This window comes from Pseudoliparis swirei, chromosome 2 (assembly GCF_029220125.1).
Source record: "Pseudoliparis swirei isolate HS2019 ecotype Mariana Trench chromosome 2, NWPU_hadal_v1, whole genome shotgun sequence".
Classification (NCBI taxonomy): Eukaryota; Metazoa; Chordata; class Actinopteri; order Perciformes; family Liparidae; genus Pseudoliparis; species Pseudoliparis swirei.
The window spans coordinates 5152946-5172462 of record NC_079389.1 but is presented as its reverse complement, the minus strand read 5'-3'; the positions used below and the strand labels follow the sequence as shown (position 1 = coordinate 5172462).

The 19517-nt window shown below is 42.2% G+C and overlaps 1 protein-coding gene across 1 annotated transcript; it reads left to right on the top strand.

The window, feature by feature from the left end:
• Positions 1 to 4260: 4260 nt before the first annotated feature.
• On the top strand, positions 4261 to 15121 carry slc40a1 (solute carrier family 40 member 1). Its single transcript, XM_056434922.1, has 8 exons — positions 4261 to 4629; positions 4763 to 4830; positions 6284 to 6443; positions 6704 to 6819; positions 8474 to 8600; positions 10868 to 11113; positions 11213 to 11848; positions 12247 to 15121. Exons 1-8 carry the CDS (start codon positions 4596 to 4598, stop codon positions 12561 to 12563), a joined length of 1704 nt encoding a protein of 567 aa, XP_056290897.1. The 5' UTR covers positions 4261 to 4595; the 3' UTR covers positions 12564 to 15121.
• The last annotated feature ends 4396 nt before the right edge of the window (positions 15122 to 19517 follow it).

Below are 19517 nucleotides of genomic sequence, written 5' to 3'. Positions count from 1 at the left end.
CACCCGGCCTTCACCTCGATCCCTCCTTTAGCTCTGGCTTAGGAGCGTCGGGCAACTCAAGGCCACAGGTGGCAAGTCATCCTCATATTTTGGTCCTGGAAGCACAAATATAGCCGACGTAAACATAGCTTGTTGTTGGCTGAAAAGGGATCCCGGTCATGGGGGGGGAAGGCATACCTGCAGGTCACATGACCACAAAATGACACAGCGGCCGTCTGACCGCTGATGAGAGGCACCTGAGCCCGGCTGACACACCGGCCCACTAATAGTGCGGGCGGTAATCTGTTTGTACCAGCTCAATGCGTGCAGACTTTCAAATGGCTGAAGGCCCTCTGTGATCCCTGAATAGATCACAAAGGGATAGAAGTGCCTATTGTCATCGCTCGGCTCAAAATATGTGCTTATGTCCCTTTTGTAAGTGTCAATTATGCTCCCTGGTACGATTAGGCCTACGCGTTGCTCTGTGCCGAAGGGGAACTGGTGCTAATCGATACGTGCAAAAACAATAAGAAGGACATGTGTTGGTAGCCCGGCAGCCATATGTGAGTTCACATACCAGGGCCTAAAGTATTGTGATTATGTTGATCGTGACTAAAGACAACAAGTGCCGGTTGGCTGTTTCTCCCAATCTGTGCATTGTGGATTCATTAACCCTTGTGTTGCCTTCGGGTCATTTTGACCCGAATCAATATTACACCCTCCCCCCGCTTTAGGATTAATTTGACTCCATTCAATGTTTAATGTCGGTGTTCTTTCGGTAGTCAACAAACAAACATAAAGTGCCTCACACTTAAACTTGGAAAACAATATTAATTCTAATAATTTTCTGGAGGTTTTAATTGCTGGCGTCAAATTGAACCCAAAGGGTAAAATATGTTAGTAAATATAAAGGTAACAGGAGGGTGAAACATTGAATCGGGTCAAAATGACCCAGAGGCGGGGGGAGGGTGTAATATTGATTCGGGTCAAAATGACCCTAAGGCAACACAAGGGTTAAGTAATAACTAATCACACCACCAAGCAACAGACAGGCAACAAGTCACGGTCAATAGAGGCCAGGGACGTGACACAAGGGAGTGGACAAAGCAGCTGACTCAGCTCTGTCACTCGCAATGGGAACACGGCATTAGTAGCTTTTGATGATGACATTTTGACGAGATTGATGTCTAATAAATATGAAAGGCTCCAGGAGATGGTTAGCTTAGCTTAGCATAACGAGTAGAAATAGCCCCTTTAAAACATTCAAATTAACTCGTTATTGTTTGTTTATTTGTTTAATCCGTACAAAACTGGAGTGTAAAAATGTCATGAACCAGATCATTTCTTATCCAACAATAACTTCCGCTCCGCTCGGTGTTGTTAGCGTCACTCAAAATGGGATGCCTGGTAACTCTTTATCTTAAACCAGATCAACCAATCACATCGGGGTCACCAAATTGTTAGCGTTGCTTAAAATTGGATGTCTGGTATAGTAATTATTCAGCCAACGACTTTCTCTCGTTCTCTCCTTTCCAACAGGAGAATTTATTCTCTGATCATACGTAAAATACAAGTTCGATGCGATCGCAATCACAGCGGGAGTCCTCTCCGGTCAACACATGTTGAAAACCCCAAAACGACTCTGCCTTTCCCAAAACAAGTCCGGCTCTCCAAGCAGCCACGTTCCGTGACGTCGTCCTGACCTCGGATCTGCTCGTCTGCTCCATCTGCACCCCCCTTTCTCTCAGGAGGGGGGCCCTCGTCCCCTTCTCTCATTGTAACAACACGGTGTGTGTGTGTGTGTGTGTGTGTGTGTGTGTGTGTGTGTGTGTGTGTGTGTGTGTGTGTGTGTGTGTGTGTGTGTGTGTGTGTGTGTGTGTGTGTGTGTGTGTGTGTGTGTGTGTGTGTGTGTGTGTGTGTGTGTGTTGCGTTTGTGTGATGCGCAGTAGCTAATCTTTGAGAGGCAGACACAATATTTCTTATCAGGCACATGCTTCAGCTGTTACGTGCTGTTTCTTCTGAAGTTTGCAGGGACCTGGACACGACAGTCCTTTCAATAATTCAGATTAATATTAACAGTGTCAAACTCATGGTGATGACATTTTGTTTTAAAAAACAGCTGTTATTAAAAGATCTTAAACAAACTTCATACACCACATTACTTTATGAGTTTTAGACGTGTCGTTCCGTGGATTTTGTTATCTTTGGACTAGCGGTTTTATCTGTTTCCTGTCCTCCTGTCCAAGGAACGGATCGAAACACATCCCATTTGACGTGAGAATTCAGCACATAAGGTCACTGGGGGTCCCACTCGGCTGATGGCAGCCTATTTAAAGTAAATTGTGCATCCAGCTGTACAGTGAAGAAGCAAATGAGCCATGTGTCAGTGTTTGAAAAAAACACTTTTATGGATACGGGCCAAGTATCCCTCATGCATGCAGCCTGTACTTATCGCTGTGATTCTGTTCTGTTGACATAGACAAATGCAAGTCATCCAAATAAGTTATTGGCACATAGTTTTTACGTTGTTTACTGCCATGCTCTATTACAACAGCCGTTTAGTAAACAGCTTCGCCAGGTCAAGGCACTAATGACAGCATCTGTTACCAAAATGTTCAAATTGGGCAACTTTAATTGTGTGTTGTTTGGCATTAAATGCACAGGCAAGGTGATTTGATCATTAACTTTTGCAATGTCTTTGCTTTCTTACTTGATTCATTTGCCATATAAAAAGAAAGTGCAGGATGTAAAGGTATGTGATATTATTGCATTTGGTGGAGATGGATCTGTGAAAACGTCTCAAACGTTTACCTCAGTTTACTGTTTTATTGCTTTTTTAACAATTCAGCTGCAGCTCTACTGATTTTGGCCAGAGTTGAGCTAGTGACACAGTTTGGTGAACATCTGACCCAATGTGACCTGAACCAACCATGCATACTCATCTAGTCTATGTATATTCATTAGAGTGTTTTTTGTGCGCTATTTGCATTGTTTACGATATACATATATATATTTTTTTTTTAACAGGTGCTATATATTTTTTATTTATTTATATATGTATATATATACATATATATATATATTATGTATAAATATTATTATTTTTAAACAGGTGCTATATACAGGACTGTCTCAGAAAATTAGAATATTGTGATGAAGTTCTTTATTTTCTGTAATGCAATTAAAAAAACAAAAATGTCATGCATTCTGGATTCATTACAAATCAACTGAAATATTGCAAGCCTTTTATTCTTTTAATATTGCTGATTATGGCTTACAGCTTAAGAAAACTCAAATATCCTATCTCTAAATATTAGAATATCATGAAAAAGTATACTAGTAGGGTATTAAACAAATCACTTGAATTGTCTAATTAACTCGAAACACCTGCAAGGGTTTCCTGAGCCTTGACAAACACTCAGCTGTTATAAATCTTTTTTTTTACTTGGTCTGAGGAAATATTAAAATTTTATGAGATAGGATTTTAGAGTTTTCTTAAGCTGTAAGCCATAATCAGCAATATTAAAAGAATAAAAGGCTTGCAATATTTCAGTTGATTTGTAATGAATCCAGAATGCATGACATTTTTGTTTTTTTAATTGCATTACAGAAAATAAAGAACTTTATCACAATATTCTAATTTTCTGAGACAGTCCTGTATACATATATATACATGTATATATATATATATTATATATATTACTACTAATTTCTGCTTAAGTTACAATTTTGGATGAAGGACTACCAGTAGTTTTACATTGTGTTAATTCATAGTTCATTTTATTTTATTGTATTCATTGACGAAAGGTATAGAGATGTGAATGGTGTGGTGGAAGAAAATAGGCATGCCAGATATATATATATATATATATTATTATATTTAAACATGTGCTATTTTTAACCTATTTTTAAACAGGTGCTATATATATGTATATTATTACTAATTTCTGCTTAAGTTAAGATATATAAGATATATGTATTTATATATATATATATATATATATATATATAGCACCTTTTTAAAAATACTAATATTTTTAACATAATTGATATATAAAAATACTAATATTTATGAAATCATAGATTAGGGCTCTAACCACAATAGCTATAACAATGACACTTGTATTCTGCCTGTGTGATTAATTTTTTTCGCGTGGGGGAAGACCACCATTTTTTTTTCTCTGACACAATGTAAATAATGGTGCGTGACGTCACAGCCCGAGTATATTTCGAGGCGGGACGTAAACAGAGAGCAGCAGAACAGAGCCGAGCGTCCAGCGAGCAGCAGCTCCGAGCCGTTGGTGCTTCTTCCCTCCCGTACGGGCTCAGACAGCCATTGCTTTCCGACTTCAGCTACAGTGATAGCTAAGTTTGGGAAGGAGAAAAGAGGAGAGACGCCGTATCTTTTTTTTTTTTGCGGGTGTTGTTGTTGCCGTCGTTACCTACAGTAAGCAGCTGCGGTGGTCCGGGGTGGACCCTCCCCCCCACACACACACACACACCTCAACCCCCCTTTTGGGGCACAAAAGAGGAGACAGCGTAAATACAACAACAACAAGTAGAGCATAAAATAGAAAAGGGAATATTCACTGGGGTAGTTTTTGGACAGCGTAACAATGGATACCTCTGGACCGAAGAAGACGTGCTGTGGTAGGTTGTTTTCACGCTGCACGCGACATAATGACATCGATGGAGAAGGCTGGAGGCACCACCACCCCCACCGTCACCCCCAGCTGCACCGTCCGCTCGCCTTGAGTCTGACCCTTGAATGTTTCCTCCACAGAGTCCGTCCGAGACTTCTTCACCTCGGCTAAATTCCTCATTTACATGGGACACGCCATGTCAACATGGGTGAGTGAACCACCATGTTACGTTACTTTACATTACGTTACATTACATGTCATATAGCAGACGGTTTTATCCAAAGTGACTTACTATAACTGAATTCAACATGAGTACAAACTCAGAACAACAAGAATCAAGAAAGTAATTTCTTTAAGAAAGCCAAACTATAAAAATACTATCAGTAATAGCACAATAATAACATAAGTAATACCATAAGTAATAACAAGTAGGCTACTAACATAAGTAATAACACAAGTAATACCATGAGTAATAACATAAGTAATAACACAAGTAATACCATAAGTAATACCATAAGTAATAACATAAGTAATAACACAATAATAACATAAGTAATACCATAAGTAATAACATAAGTAATAACACAATAATAACATAAGTAATACCATGAGTAATAACACAAGTAATACCATAAGTAATAACATAAGTAATAACACAATAATAACATAAGTAATAACATGAGTAATAACATAAGTAATAACACAATAATAACACAAGTAATACCATAAGTAATAACAAAAGTAATAACTAGGGCTGTGAAACGATTACAATTTTTAATCAGGTTAATCACAAATTAACTAATCAATCCTGTAATTTAATTATAACGCGTTAACGCGTTATTTTTCACAGCACTAGTAATAACACAATAATAACATAAGTAATACCATGAGTAATAACATAAGTAATAACATAAGTAATACCATAAGTAATAACACAAGTACTAACATAAGTAATAACACAAGTAATACCATAAGTAATACCATAAGTAATAACACAATACTAACACAAGTAATACCATAAGTAATACATAAGAAATAACATTAGTTATACTATGAGTAATAACATAAGTAGTACCATGATTAAAACCATAAGTAATAACATACGTAATACCATGATTAATAACACAAGTAATACCATAAGTAATACAATGATTAATACCACAAGTAATACCATGATTATTAACATAAGTAATACCATAAGTAATAACACAAGTACTAACATAAGTAATAACATAAGTAATAACAAGTAATAACATAAGTAATAACATAAGTAATACCATAAGTAATAACAAGTAATAACATAAGTAATACCATGAGTAATAACACAAGTGCCACTGAAGTGCTAATCTGTTTTTATTCAGCGTATAGCCGTAAAAGATGTTGCACCCTTTATTGTCTTATTTGAATGACAGCCCATCATCTGTTTACCGTCATAATGAGTGTAAATACAATTTGAGTGTATTGCTACGATACAACATGACATATTGTCTTCACGAATACCTCCAGGAAAAATAATCAATCCAGCTGAAGAGAGGCGTTGTCTTGGGGGCTCTTATTGTTAATTCAAGCCACGTCTCCTCTCAGTTTCCTCTTGGCACCGTCGTCCTCCTGAATAACCCAAAACGTTGTGTGTGTGTGTGTGTTTTTCTTTTTTCTTCCAGGGCGACCGAATGTGGAACTTTGCCGTGGCGGTTTTCCTGGTGGAGCTGTACGGGAACAGCCTGCTGCTCTCGGCCGTGTACGGGCTGGTGGTGGCCGGCTCCGTGCTGCTGCTGGGGGCCATCATCGGGGACTGGGTGGACAAGAACCCCAGACTCAAAGGTGGGGGGGGGGGGGGGGGCACACATCGAAAGTGTATATCTGTTACACAAGTGATGGTGTTGTACCACATGGGCTGTTTTTACACTCATGTTCACAGTTAAGTGCGCCCCTGGTGGAATGGTTATCCGCAGGTATTCGGCAAAGACATTATTAGATGAGATACCCGAAAGCCTCCCGACGAAGCCCAGAGGAGCCGGGTATCGGTTGTGTTGTCTCCGGTGGTATTTCGGTCCCTAACGTCCACCGCGGTGTTCCCACAGTGGCCCAGACTTCGCTGCTCGTCCAGAACAGTTGCGTCATCCTGTGTGGGATCCTACTGATGGTTATTTTCCAGTTCAAAGAACAGCTTGTGGAGCTTTACAATGGATGGATTCTGGTAAGATCTCCCCCCCCACACACACACACGCACGCACACTCCCCCCTTCCCCCCTTTCTGTGCTAACACACTCGCCGTTTCAACGTGATCCGATTGGGGTTTTGACTCGGTTCTTTCCTCGAGTTCAACACTCTGACCCCGAGATTGAAAGTTGCTCCTCACTGATACGGATCCTGCTTCATTATCATTTATGACCACTTCCAGAAGACCTTTGACCGACTTAACATAAACCGTCAGAGTACTTTAGTCGCTCATTTTCTTTCATTTGTTTTCTTCTTTCACGCCGCTCGTGATAAATCGTGAACTCGACGTTCGTATTTTGTCGATGAAGCTCCCCGGGTCGTAATCGTAACCCATCAGGTGTTCCTCTCTAGTTTACACAGTCTTCTATTTGTTTTGGTTGTTTTGCAACGCGGCTTGTTTGCACTTGTTGAGCTATGCGGCAGAGAAAAACCCACAAAGGGTTCAGACCTAATTCTGCTGCAGAGAGAGAGAGAGAGAGAGAGAGAGAGAGAGAGAGAGAGAGAGAGAGAGAGAGAGAGAGAGAGAGAGAGAGAGAGAGAGAGAGAGAGAGAGAGAGAGAGAGAGAGAGAGAGAGAGAGAGAGAGAGAGAGAGAGAGAGAGAGAGAGAGAGAGAGAGAGAGAGAGAGAGAGAGAGAGAGAGAGAGAGAGAGAGAGAGAGAGAGAGAGAGAGAGAGAGAGAGAGAGAGAGAGCTAGCTCTGGTGTAATCAGCAGGTTCCTCAAGGACAGCCACATGACGGAGGGAGAAATGTGGCTTGGCCCGTTGAAGCTTTTTTTTTTTTTGCTTCTCTACGATTTGAACTCAGAGAAAGAAAGAAGAAGAAAAAAAACGAGCGATCGGCCAGCGTTTTAAATATTTTTTAAATGAGACATTTCTAGAAGAAACGTGTGGGTTCCTCATCACTCAGTGGAGGTCAGATGTTGAGCGTTATATATTAGCTGTTGCGCTTGTTATTTTTTCACAGAATTAATTTCATTGACCCCCCCCCCCCCCCCACAGGTAGTTATTGATTTCTGTAGTTTACATGTTCCTGAAGCAGTCCATACGACCATTGGTGCAGACTACATTTAGCTTTAACTAAACCACACAATATTACACACTATACTCCAGTTTTGCAAAAATTATGTTTTTTTTCTGATTTTTCAGGATACTTTTGCCTGTGAAAAGCCTCTAAAAAGGCCTCAGGCAAAAACACTTTAACTGGTTTAACTGGTTATTTAAGCCCAAAAGGTCACGGACTACAGCTTGAGCCGTATTTCGGGGCGGGAGGGAATGATTCAAAACCAACTAAAGTGTGTGTGTTATAATTACGTTACATGTAGTCCCAAAAGTTTTTGAAAAGTCGTGGAAATTTGTTATATTCACAGTTTGATTAAAAAGAATAAACATTTCTATACATATTTATTCTTTTAATCAAAATGTCATTAATTTGGTGTCATTTATCAAGATTTCACAAAATAGAAATTTGGTTTAAAGTCCTGGAAATCCATGTTATATCAAGCTTTATCTGTACAGGCAATAGTTATCAATCACATCAAGTCTTTGTTGGTTTTAGCTTCATCCTTTTAATTAATATTGTTTAAATATAACATGCAAATGTGAAAACAATATCCCTTATTTTGTTTTTTCAGACCACCTGCTACATTCTGGTGATCACCATCGCCAACATCGCCAACCTGGCCAGTACGGCGACGGCCATCTCCATCCAGAGGGACTGGGTGGTGGTGGTGGCCGGCCGGGACAGCAGCTCGCTGGCAGGTCAGTGTCCATGGCGGTCGCCCAACGCCGGCCTCGTTGTGTCACGTCTCCTCGGCGTGGCGGACTTTGCACCCTTAGTGCTGACTCACTCTCGTTTTTTTACTTTTATGCGCCCCAGATTGTTATAAACTATTTAATCGATTTGCCTCACGTGGTGGAAACACTCGGGAACTCAATGATCTTGATGAACTTGATGATTTTACGTTCCTCTCAGTTATATCCACATGATAATCGTATGAGTGTAAAGAAATAAGAAGGAAAGAACTGAAATTACGTCAACATTTCCTTTGACTCTGCACATGACAACTGCACACCACTTAATTATTCACTTAAATACAGGTAACTCTTCACTTTAAATACACTTAAATACACATAAGTCTTTACTTTAAATACACTCAAATACAAATAACTCTTCTCTTTAAATACAGGTAACTCTTCATTTAAAATACACTTAAATACACATAAGTCTTTACTTTAAATACACTTAAATACAAATAACTCTTCTCTTTAAATACAGGTAACCCTTCACTTAAAATACACTTAAATACACATAAGTCTTCTCTTTAAATAAATGTAAATACATGTAAGTCTTCACTTAAAATTAGGGCTGTGAAACGATTAAAAATTTTAATCGGATTAATCACAGGTTTTTGTGGATTAATCATGATTAATCACATATTACCGATATTCTCGGTATATTTTGTGAGAACATAGAGATTTATGACAAAAGACGGATATATACATTTATACATTCTTCTATACAATGGTGCTGCAACTCAGCAGTTATTTAGCAGTTTTCTTCCATATGGAACATTAATACATCTTCATCCTAAACAGAATGTTTAACCCTCCTGTTACCTTTCGGGTCAATTTGACCCCATTCAATGTTTAATGTCGGTGTTCTTTGGGGTCAATTTGACCCCAGGCTGTTTTTCACTGTGTCAAACATATCAGAAATATCAACTTTTTTATTTATTTAAAGGGCTATTTAGGTATTCAACAAACAAACATAAAGTACCTCACACTTAAACTTGGGAAGCAATATTAATTCTAATAATTTTCTGGAGGTTTTAATTGCTGGGGTCAAATTGACCCCGAGGGTAAAATATGTTAGTAAATGTAAAGGTAACAGGAGGGTTAAACAGAACATTGTTCTCTTGTTTGTCAACCATTAACTCCACCATGATACAATCTAAAGGTGGACAGATTGACAAGTGACTTTTTTTTTGCTCGGTCCCGATGCGCGCACGGAGCTCTGTGGCGCGCCAGACGGAGATCGATAAGTGTTAACGCAACGCGTAGAGACAGAGATGACATGCTGCTGTGGAGATACGATCAACAACAGACGTTTAGTTTAATAAAAGAACAAAGACGTGCTCTAGAGAACATGTCAGGGGGCGGGCCAATCTTTTTAATGTCATGCGATCTACCGACACTACGCCGCGATCGACTGGCAGGTCGCGATCGACGTGTTGAGACCCTGATCTACAGGAAGTAGAAGTCGTAACAAGGTTTCCGGAGGTGAACCTGCGGAAGGATCATTACCGATGATGTCTGCATGAGAGCGGACAGAGTTCAGATTGAAGTGGTGGATTGGAAGCTCATTTTGCAAGTGACTTTTTTTTCGTCCCGACGACCAACAACAGACAGATTGGAAGCTCATTCTGCGCATGCGTTAAATGCGTTTAAAAAAATAACTAGTTAAACCTGTAATTGAATTAACTGAGTTAACGCGTTATTTTTCACAGCACTACTTAAAATACACTTAAATACACATAACTCTTCACTTAAAATACACTTAAATACACATAACTCTTCTCTTTAAATACACATAACTCTTCTCTTTAAATACAGGTAACTCTTCACTTAAAATACACTTAAATACACATACGTCTTTACTTTAAATACACTTAAATACACTTAAATACAAATAACTCTTCTCTTTAAATACAGGTAACCCTTCACTTAAAATACACTTAAATACACATAACTCTTCTCTTTAAATACACATAACTCTTATGTGTCACTTTAAACTGGCTTACACTGGTTAAAGTTCTGAAACTCGCCCCTCTGTGCACTTTATCTTATATTTATATTCGTAATTCTCGTGTTGATTGCCGTTGATTGTTGTTCATGTTATTGTCTCACCGCCCGCCATGACACATTCCTAAATAAAAGGTGATTCTGGTTCTGGTTCTCCGTCCGTGTGACTCGGGTGTAAATAACCCATATGCACTCACGCCCTTCCCCCCTCTCGTCTCAACCAGACATGAACGCCACGGTGCGGATCATCGACCAGCTGACCAACATCCTGGCCCCCATGCTGGTGGGTCAGATCATGGCGTTCGGCTCCCCGTTCATCGGCTGCGGCTTCATCTCCGGCTGGAACCTGTGCTCCATGTGCGTGGAGTACGCGCTGCTGTGGAAGGTCTACCAGAAGACGCCGGCGCTGGCCTCCAAAGCCGGCGTCAAGCAGCCGCAGCAGGAGCTCAAACGGCTCGGCTCGCCCAAAGGTCAGCCGCCGGAGGAGAGCCGCCGGCTCGCCGTCCTCGCCCGTGGCGTTCGGACCGATCCTGAACCGCTCCGTGTCTCTCCCGCTTCCTTTCTCTCAGACTCGGAGAGCGGCCAGAGTCCCGAGGACTCGTCCCAGCCGCTGATGAACGAGACCTCGGCGGCGGCGGCGGCCGACTCGCCCAAGAGCCGCGGCTGCTGCTACCAGGCGAGCGAGCCGCTGCGCACCCTGAAGGCCGGCTGGGTGGCGTACTACAACCAGAACATCTTCCTGGCCGGCATGTCGCTGTCGTTCCTCTACATGACGGTGCTGGGCTTCGACTGCATCACCACGGGCTACGCCTACACGCAGGGCCTCAACGGCTCGGTGCTGAGCCTGCTGATGGGGGCGTCGGCGGTGGCGGGCATCTGCGGCACCGTCGCCTTCACGTGGGTCCGCAAGCGGTGCGGCCTGATCCGCACGGGCTTCTTCTCCGGCGCCGCCCAGCTGGCGTGCCTCATGCTGTGCGTGGTGTCCGTCTTCGCCCCCGGGAGCCCCTTCGACCTCAGCGTCTCGCCCTTCCAGGACATTTACACGCACCTGATGGGAGAGAAGGCGCTGCCGGAGGCCGAGCACCTCACCGGGCTGTTCGCCGGCGGCAACGCCACCACGCCTTCGCCCGCCGAAGAGCTGCCGCCGCTGCCGTCCTACATGTCCGTCAGTCTGCTGTTCGCCGGAGTGATCGCCGCTAGAATCGGTGAGTGGAACACGGCCCCTTGATTTGGTATGTTATTGTATTTCATCATGTTTCGGAGCAGCAGCTCCAAAGTGCGACGTCTCATCAGCAGCCAGTCTGTCTTACTGCTTTATTTGAAAGGAAATGAGAGCGTATAAGTGTGATAGTGTCCGTGCTGTGTCGGCATTTCCATTCATGAGATTGCAAAAAGGCCGTTTCCCAAAATTCCGACTTCCTAAAAAGGGACTCGGTCCGCAGGTTGAGCCGGACTTCCACCCGAGACGTCGGAGCAATATTCGCGACCTTTGATTCCGATGCTATCGCTCTGATAATCATCCGCGGCAGCTACCGAGGCGTTCGAAACGATTTCATAATGCGGCTGTAAAAAAATACCGACTGTTGACCTCTGCCCCCTGCAGGCCTGTGGTCCTTTGACCTGACGGTGACCCAGCTCATCCAGGAGAACGTGATCGAGTCGGAGCGAGGCGTGATCAACGGGGTCCAGAACTCCATGAACTACCTCCTGGACCTGCTGCACTTCATCATGGTGATTCTGGCCCCCAACCCGGAGGCCTTCGGCCTGCTGGTCATCATCTCCGTGTCCTTCGTGGCCATGGGTCACATCATGTACTTTGGATTTGCCTTCAAGAGCCTGGGCAGTCGCCTCTTCCACTGCTGCTCGCCGGAGCAGAAGCTGGAGCCGGCAGACGGCCTCTCACTTCCGACCGTCGCCTAAACCGACCCGCCCTGCTTTTTTTTGTTTTAAAGAGACTCCGTCCGAGGTACATATTTCTCAAGCCGTACCCCGAAACCCCCTTTGCATCTTATCTTAACTAACACCGTTGCTTGTTGCTGTCAGGATGCTGAAGCTAACGTGAGCCAGGGAAAGGTAACTTAACATAGCTATGCAGACTGTAGCCCCAGCATTCAGCAAGGAGGGCAGTAGAACGCTTGGAGTCATAGAAAAATAATGCACAGTAAAAGTGAAGAGTGAGGGTCCTCAAACGTTGCTTTTTTTTAAGTCGGGGGGGGGGGGGGGGGTGAGTTGATAGCCTCGGCCTCATCTGCGGGGTGGGGTCAAACGAGGACCCCGTCACGTCTCCTCCGCCCCGCAGCCTGGATCCATCTGCAGAGCTTCAGAGTTTCAGTCAAGGGGCTTCAGCTAACTAACGGACAGAATCAGAGCGCTTGCTGCTCTCTGATTGGCCGAGCCTGCACACGTAGGATGCGCTAGTTGCGGATGTCTTCCTCCAGAGATGTAGGAGGGGGGGGGGGGGAGGTGCTCTTTATTTAACCAAACACACAACTGGGTCTCGTCTCTTTTTTAATACACAGTTATCAGGATTATGCAGTTGACTGTATGTATTCAGGAAATGCAGTGCTTTAAAAAAAAAAAATTTGTATCATCAGTATTGTATTCCATAAGACAGAAAAGAGAAATTCCTATGCAGTCTTGTCGATACCGCTCTGTTACCAAAGTCAGAAGTCCACCTGTGGCATAAAAAAGAAGTGAGGGAAACCAGGTGTCTGTCCGAAGCGTTCCACATATATATTTGTACATCAGCTGACGGAAATATACCTGGAGACGTGTTCACCCGCTCTGCGATTGTACTTCAACTAGGTTTTTTTCTGATGGTTTTTTACATCATCACGTGTCATTTTTCGGCACCTTTTTTTTGGGGGGGGGGGGGGGTGTTCTCTTCTCTCTTTTTCTTCTTTTAAAAAAACAAACAAGAACATCCTGACTGTTGGTACACCGGCACTTTGAGTGATTGCCGTCTGTCGTTACGGCGAACGCGGTGCGATCGGGCATTTGATCAATTTGATCTTTGCACAAGCCGGTCCCGACTCTCCCGCAGACATGCGTGTGATCGTACTTCAATCACTTCTCTGTGGGGGGGTTGGGTGGGGGGTCAAAGTTCTGACACGTTGACATCTTTTGCTTTCTAGTCGAGCAGCATTTTATATTTCAATAGCATCTCATGGAAGTTTGTGGATTTTCTTCTTCTTTTTGCACGCTTTTTGTAAGAAAAATATTATTTTCCATGCAAAAAAAAATAAACATTCTGAGAATCATCGACATTTGGAAAGTAGCTTTTTACTTCACCGTTGACACAATTTTACGATAAATGCTAAATGTCAAACGTTTTTTCTAACATGATCCACCATAAGCTCCTGGTCCTATCACACCCGGTAGCTCCCACCTGAAGGAGGAGTGATGGGACCAGCACAGTAACTCATGTCGCTGCCACTCGTTCCTTTTCCACCTCTGTTGCCTTCGTTGTCGACGAGCCTCGACGGCTGTGAAACGCACAACACGTGTGGCTGCGGCGGCCGTGAAGAAGTCTAGACAGTTTTTTGGGGGGTAAGAAATATATTTAGGTTGGAAACCGAGGTGCAGGAGAACAGAAGGCCACTTTTCAGCAGCACATGCTGAGTCAGGATATAATATGCAGGTGTGCCACGAGGTGCCAACGCACTCAGCGGCGGTGGAGCCGGGGTCCAACGTAAACCTCAAACTCAGTCTGGGAACAACCAGCTCTTACAATGCTCGGTCTGCTGATTCAGGAACAATCGGACATCGCAATAACTGTCTTTTTTTCATGTAAACAACAGCGGTCAGTCAATATATACTTACTTCAATACACAATTTGAAAATGCAACAAAAACAATTATATATATATATATTGTGTGTTTGGTTGTTGTTGTGCTGTTGGTCTAGAAATGTTGACTTTTCCACTTTTTCTACATGTTTTACACCTAGTGTTAAGATTTTGTGTTAAATTACCTTTGAACAAATTTGTGTATAAAAGCAATCGCTTCTTATTATTTCTGTATCATACTGCTTTGAATCTGGCTCTACATAAATATATTCCTCTCTGTATATATATATATACATATACCGGTGTTATTGTAGTACAATAGACGAAAAGCATTCAATCGTAAAGAAATCATGTTTTTTGTTGTTGTTGTTGTTGCTTGTATGACATTTTGTGTTTTGATCCATGTGTGTGTGTACTGTCTGTGTGCCTGTAGTAGTAGTGGGGGGTTCAAGGGTTCGGGGCGGGGCCGTCCAACTCCCCATCTCAGAGGAGCCTCCAGACCTCGGTCTTTGGACGGTCCTCCATTCGTACATTTTTGTTGTTGTTAATGTCTGTCAGTATGTACACGTTATGTATGTATCTATGGAAAATAAATTACTTACTTACTATGTACATGTCATAATTGCACTCCACTGAATTGGTACTCCTTGTATTGCATGAGGTCTCCTAAATAAAGAGTGTGTCCAGTGTATTAAGTCGAGGGTTTCTCGGCCTCAGTCTCGGGGCTTGGCTGCAGCTGTGTGCGGTCACATACCACACTATTGCTAATTTCCTTCCCAGAATCCCTTTCTTCCAGACAGGCAGCGTTAAACTGACTGACTTTCAAGCTGAACCGGATGACCCGGGCTCGCACGCCGGCTGAAAAGACAAACGAGGGGCCTGGTTGTTTTTTGTTTTGCGTGACAGGAAGTGCTCAGCGGCCAGGGACGTGACTTTTTTGGGGCATTTTTGTGTTTTTTCATTTCAAATCTGTGTTATTTCAATATTTTAATAAATCTGCGAGCATATCCACTTGTAAGAGGTTTAAGTTCCACCGAATGCCAACGCAATGCTAATCAGCAGGACCGCTAAGAAGTACAATAGGGCTGTTTGAGTATCTGAACACATGTTCCAGCATCAGACATCATTTCCAAAACTACAACACATTTACATATATAAATACATTTATTTATATATATATATTTATATATGGAAATGTGTTGAAGTTCTCTAATAAATATATATTTATTTATTTATATATTTATATATATATTTATATGTATAAAAATATAATTATATATGGAAATGTGTTGAAGTTCTCTAATAAATTTATATATATTATATATATATATACAAATATATATATATTTATTTATGTATATATAAATATATATGTAGATAATATATATATATATATATACAGTATATATATATTTATATATATATATTGGATGCTCTCTGGATGAGATGATTTAAACAAAGAAAATCAAAATGCATATATTGATCGATTCAGACTCTACTTGAGCATAATCTGCTCTGAGGAATAACATGCACTTCTTGTTGCCGCTGCTCTAGACTAAATATATTCGCTGTTTCAATAACAGAATTTGACAATGAACAGTTTTGGGTCGAGGATTCAACAGGAATGACTTGGGGGGGAAAAACGCTGATGCGAGAGAGAGAAAAACACAAAGGGCAGCTGACTGCAGCGAGGGTTCAACGTCCACACATAGGAACTGGGACTTTAGATAAGTGAGAGCACCGTGAACACATACTTCCTCTCTACATGCAAGATCTCTCCAAATATTCTGAAATAATGAGCACTCAGCAAAAAAAAGAAGAAGATTCTCTCTCTTTCTCTCTCAATAAATAAATAACAAAAGATGTGCATGTTTGACGAGGATCTCCCGTCGAGAACGTGTCAGGTCGAAGGTGACATCAGAAACAATATGAAACAGATACCGCTGCCGATAGTGGGGGGGGGGGGGCGGGGGTCAGGTATTTACCCGCTCCGACGTTGCTCAATTCAAGTCCGAACACGTGCTGTGCATCTTTACCACGTGCATGTTCACCGTGTTCACCGGGACACCTGACAGGACTCTGAGGAATCAGTCCACCGGGCCAAGAAATAGTCCAGTGTGAAACCACAACGTGTTGTTTCTGACATAATAAAGAAACAATAAAACTGAGCTATAGTTTATTTTTTAAGTATATATTTTTTAACAGTTGAGCAGAGCCAGGTCAGACGTTTCCCCGGTTATACCGAGGCCTTCTGGTGGAGGGAGTCGGTGTCAGTGGTTTGCCAATGAAAGATATTTGGGGGGGTTGAAGTAATTTAACCCCTACTGTGTAGCTCGTCTCTGCTTGACGATGGCGACTCCAGGACATGTGATGACCCACTTCCACAGGAGGATGTGACTTCCTGCCCTCACACACAGGAAGAGTCCTCAGAATACATGGAGCTACAGACATAACTCTCTTCTCCTGGCCCACGGCTTTAAGCAACATTCAACAATATATATAATTGTAACATAATATAGTACATTCCCTTGTGTAATATCTGGAGATGTATGAGGGGGGTGGGGGGTAAATTAACAATATGTATGTGTGTGTATGTATTAGGGTATGCAGGTATGTGCATATATATGTTAATATGTCTGCAGGTTTTTGCATTTCTACCCGTATTAATATATATATTCATTTTTATTTATTTATGATTTTTTTCTTCTTTTCTTTGTATCTTTGTATACGTACAATATGTACATCTTTGCATGTGCATATCTCGAAAACTAATAAAAGATTTGATCACACAAAAAAAAGACATACGGCAAAAAGAAAAGGTTGAAAAAACAGTTAATAAACATTGAAACGTTCGAAAACGGTGAAAAAAAAGAGCATAAATCAAATAAAATGTAGCAGTTAAGATGCAGAAATTGATCGATATTCTTGAATCTGATTCAATTAAAATGCAAAGGAGGATGTCGACCTGTCACAAAGGTCCAAGACTCTAACTAGACCCCCAAGGGATTTACAGCCGGCCCTTTTTATTCAGAGAAAGTGAAGTTCACCACGAGGAATCAGACTTGGCTGTTCTTTTTTTTTTAACACTCCCAGCTCATAACGTCAATATAAGTGACAGATAAGCAGCGTTGGACTCAATAAGGATGTATAGGATGACCCAGATTGACCGCCAAGGTTCAAAGGTCACGACGAGGCCCCCCGTGCCGAGAGGGGAAGGGGGGGGGGGGAGCACGAGAGAGACGGGAACCGAAACATGCCGAGGTGTGACCTTCCCCTTCAGACGCCGACTCAGGGCTTCCAGATGGGTTCCTTACTTTAAGAATGCAGCCACAAGCTGTAGTGTTAAATATGAGATGGATTATTATGCATTGTTTGAAGAAATTATGCACTTTGTTCTTATAAAAGTTTAATTTTGCCACCGTTCATAAAGTCACACTACATGTGTGTCAAAGTTCATCTGCTTATACAACGTGAGAAACGTCTGCACATCACATATAGAATGACTGGATAGTTTAGAAATCAAGGATCGAGTCTTTTGCTTTCATTTATGTATTTAAGTATGTATGTGTGTATATACATACAGTGCATCCGGAAAGTATTCACAGCGCTTCACTTTTTCCACATTTTGTTATGTTACAGCCTTATTCCAAAATGGATTAAATTCATTATTTTCCTCAACATTCTACACACAAAAACCCATAATGACAAAGTGAAAACTGTTTTTTGCAAATTTGTGCAAATCTGTTAAAAATAAAGAACGAAAACATAACATGTACATAAGTATTCACAGCCTTTGCCATGACACTCAAATTGTAGCTCAGGTGCATCCTGTTTCCACTGATCATCCTTGAGATGTTTGATTGGAGTCCACCTGTGCTAAATTCAGTTGATTGGACATGATTGAGAAAGGCACACACCTGTTTATATAAGGTATCACAGTTGACAGTGCATATCAGAGCATAAACCAAGCCATGAAGTTCAAGGAATTATCTATAGACCTCCGAGACAGAATTGTATCGAGGCACAGATCTGGAGAAGGGTACAGAAAGATTTCTGCAGCATTGAAAGTCCCAATGAGCACAGTGGCCTCCATCATCCGGACATGGAAGAAGTTTGGAACCACCAGGACTCTTCCTAGAGTCGCCCAGCCAGACTGAGCGATCGGGGGAGAAGGGCCTTAGTCCTGGAGGTGACCAGGAGCCCGATGGTCACTCTGACAGAGCTCCAGCGTTGGTCTATGAAGAGCGGAGAACCTTCCAGAAGGACAACCATCTCTGCAGCACTCCACAAATCAGGCCTGTTTGGTAGAGTGGCCAGACGGAAGCCACTCCTCAGTAAAAAGCACATCACAGCCCGCCTAGAGTTTGCAAAAAAGCACCTGAAGGACTCTCAGACCATGAGAAACCAAATTCTCTGATCTGATGAAACAAAGATTGAACTCTTTGGCCTGAATGCCAAGTGTCATGTCTGGAGGGAACCAGGCACGGCTCATCACCTGGCCAACACCATCCCTACAGTGACGCATGGTGGTGGCAGCATCATGCTGTGGGGATGTTTTTCAGCGGAAGGAACTGGGAGACTAGTCAGGATTGAGGGAAAGTTGAATGCAGCAATGTACAGAGACATCCTCGATGAAAACATGCTCCAAAGCGCTCTGGACCTCAGACTGGGGCGACGGTTCATCTTCCAACAGGACAACGACCCGAGATAACAAAGGAGTGGCTTGGGGACAACTCTGTGAATGTCCTGGAGTGGCCCAGCCAGAGCCCTGACTTGAACCGGATCTGAAAATGGCTGTGCACCGACGCTCCCCATCCAACCTGGTGGAACTTGAGAGGTTCTGCAAAGAAGAATGGGAGGAACTGCCCAGAAATAGGTGTGCCACGCTTGTGGAATCAGACCCAAGAAGACTTGAGGCTGTAGTTGCTGCCAAAGGTGCTTCAACAAAGTATTGAGCAAAGGCTGTGAATACTTATGTACATGTTCTGTTTTCGTTCTTTATTTTTAATAAATGTGCAAAAATCAGTTTTTACTTTGTCATTATGGGTTTTTGTGTGTAGAATGAGGAAAATAATGAATTTAATCCA

What these genes read in the sequence shown, in the direction of transcription:
- slc40a1 (XM_056434922.1), top strand. Translation starts at nt 4,596, where the DNA reads ATGGATACCTCTGGACCGAAGAAGACGTGCTGTG. An exon ending in GGACAGCAGCTCGCTGGCAG is followed by an intron (nt 8,601 to 10,867) that starts GTCAGTGTCCAT and finishes CGTCTCAACCAG; the next exon opens with ACATGAACGCCACGGTGCGG. An exon ending in ACGGCTCGGCTCGCCCAAAG is followed by an intron (nt 11,114 to 11,212) that starts GTCAGCCGCCGG and finishes CCTTTCTCTCAG; the next exon opens with ACTCGGAGAGCGGCCAGAGT.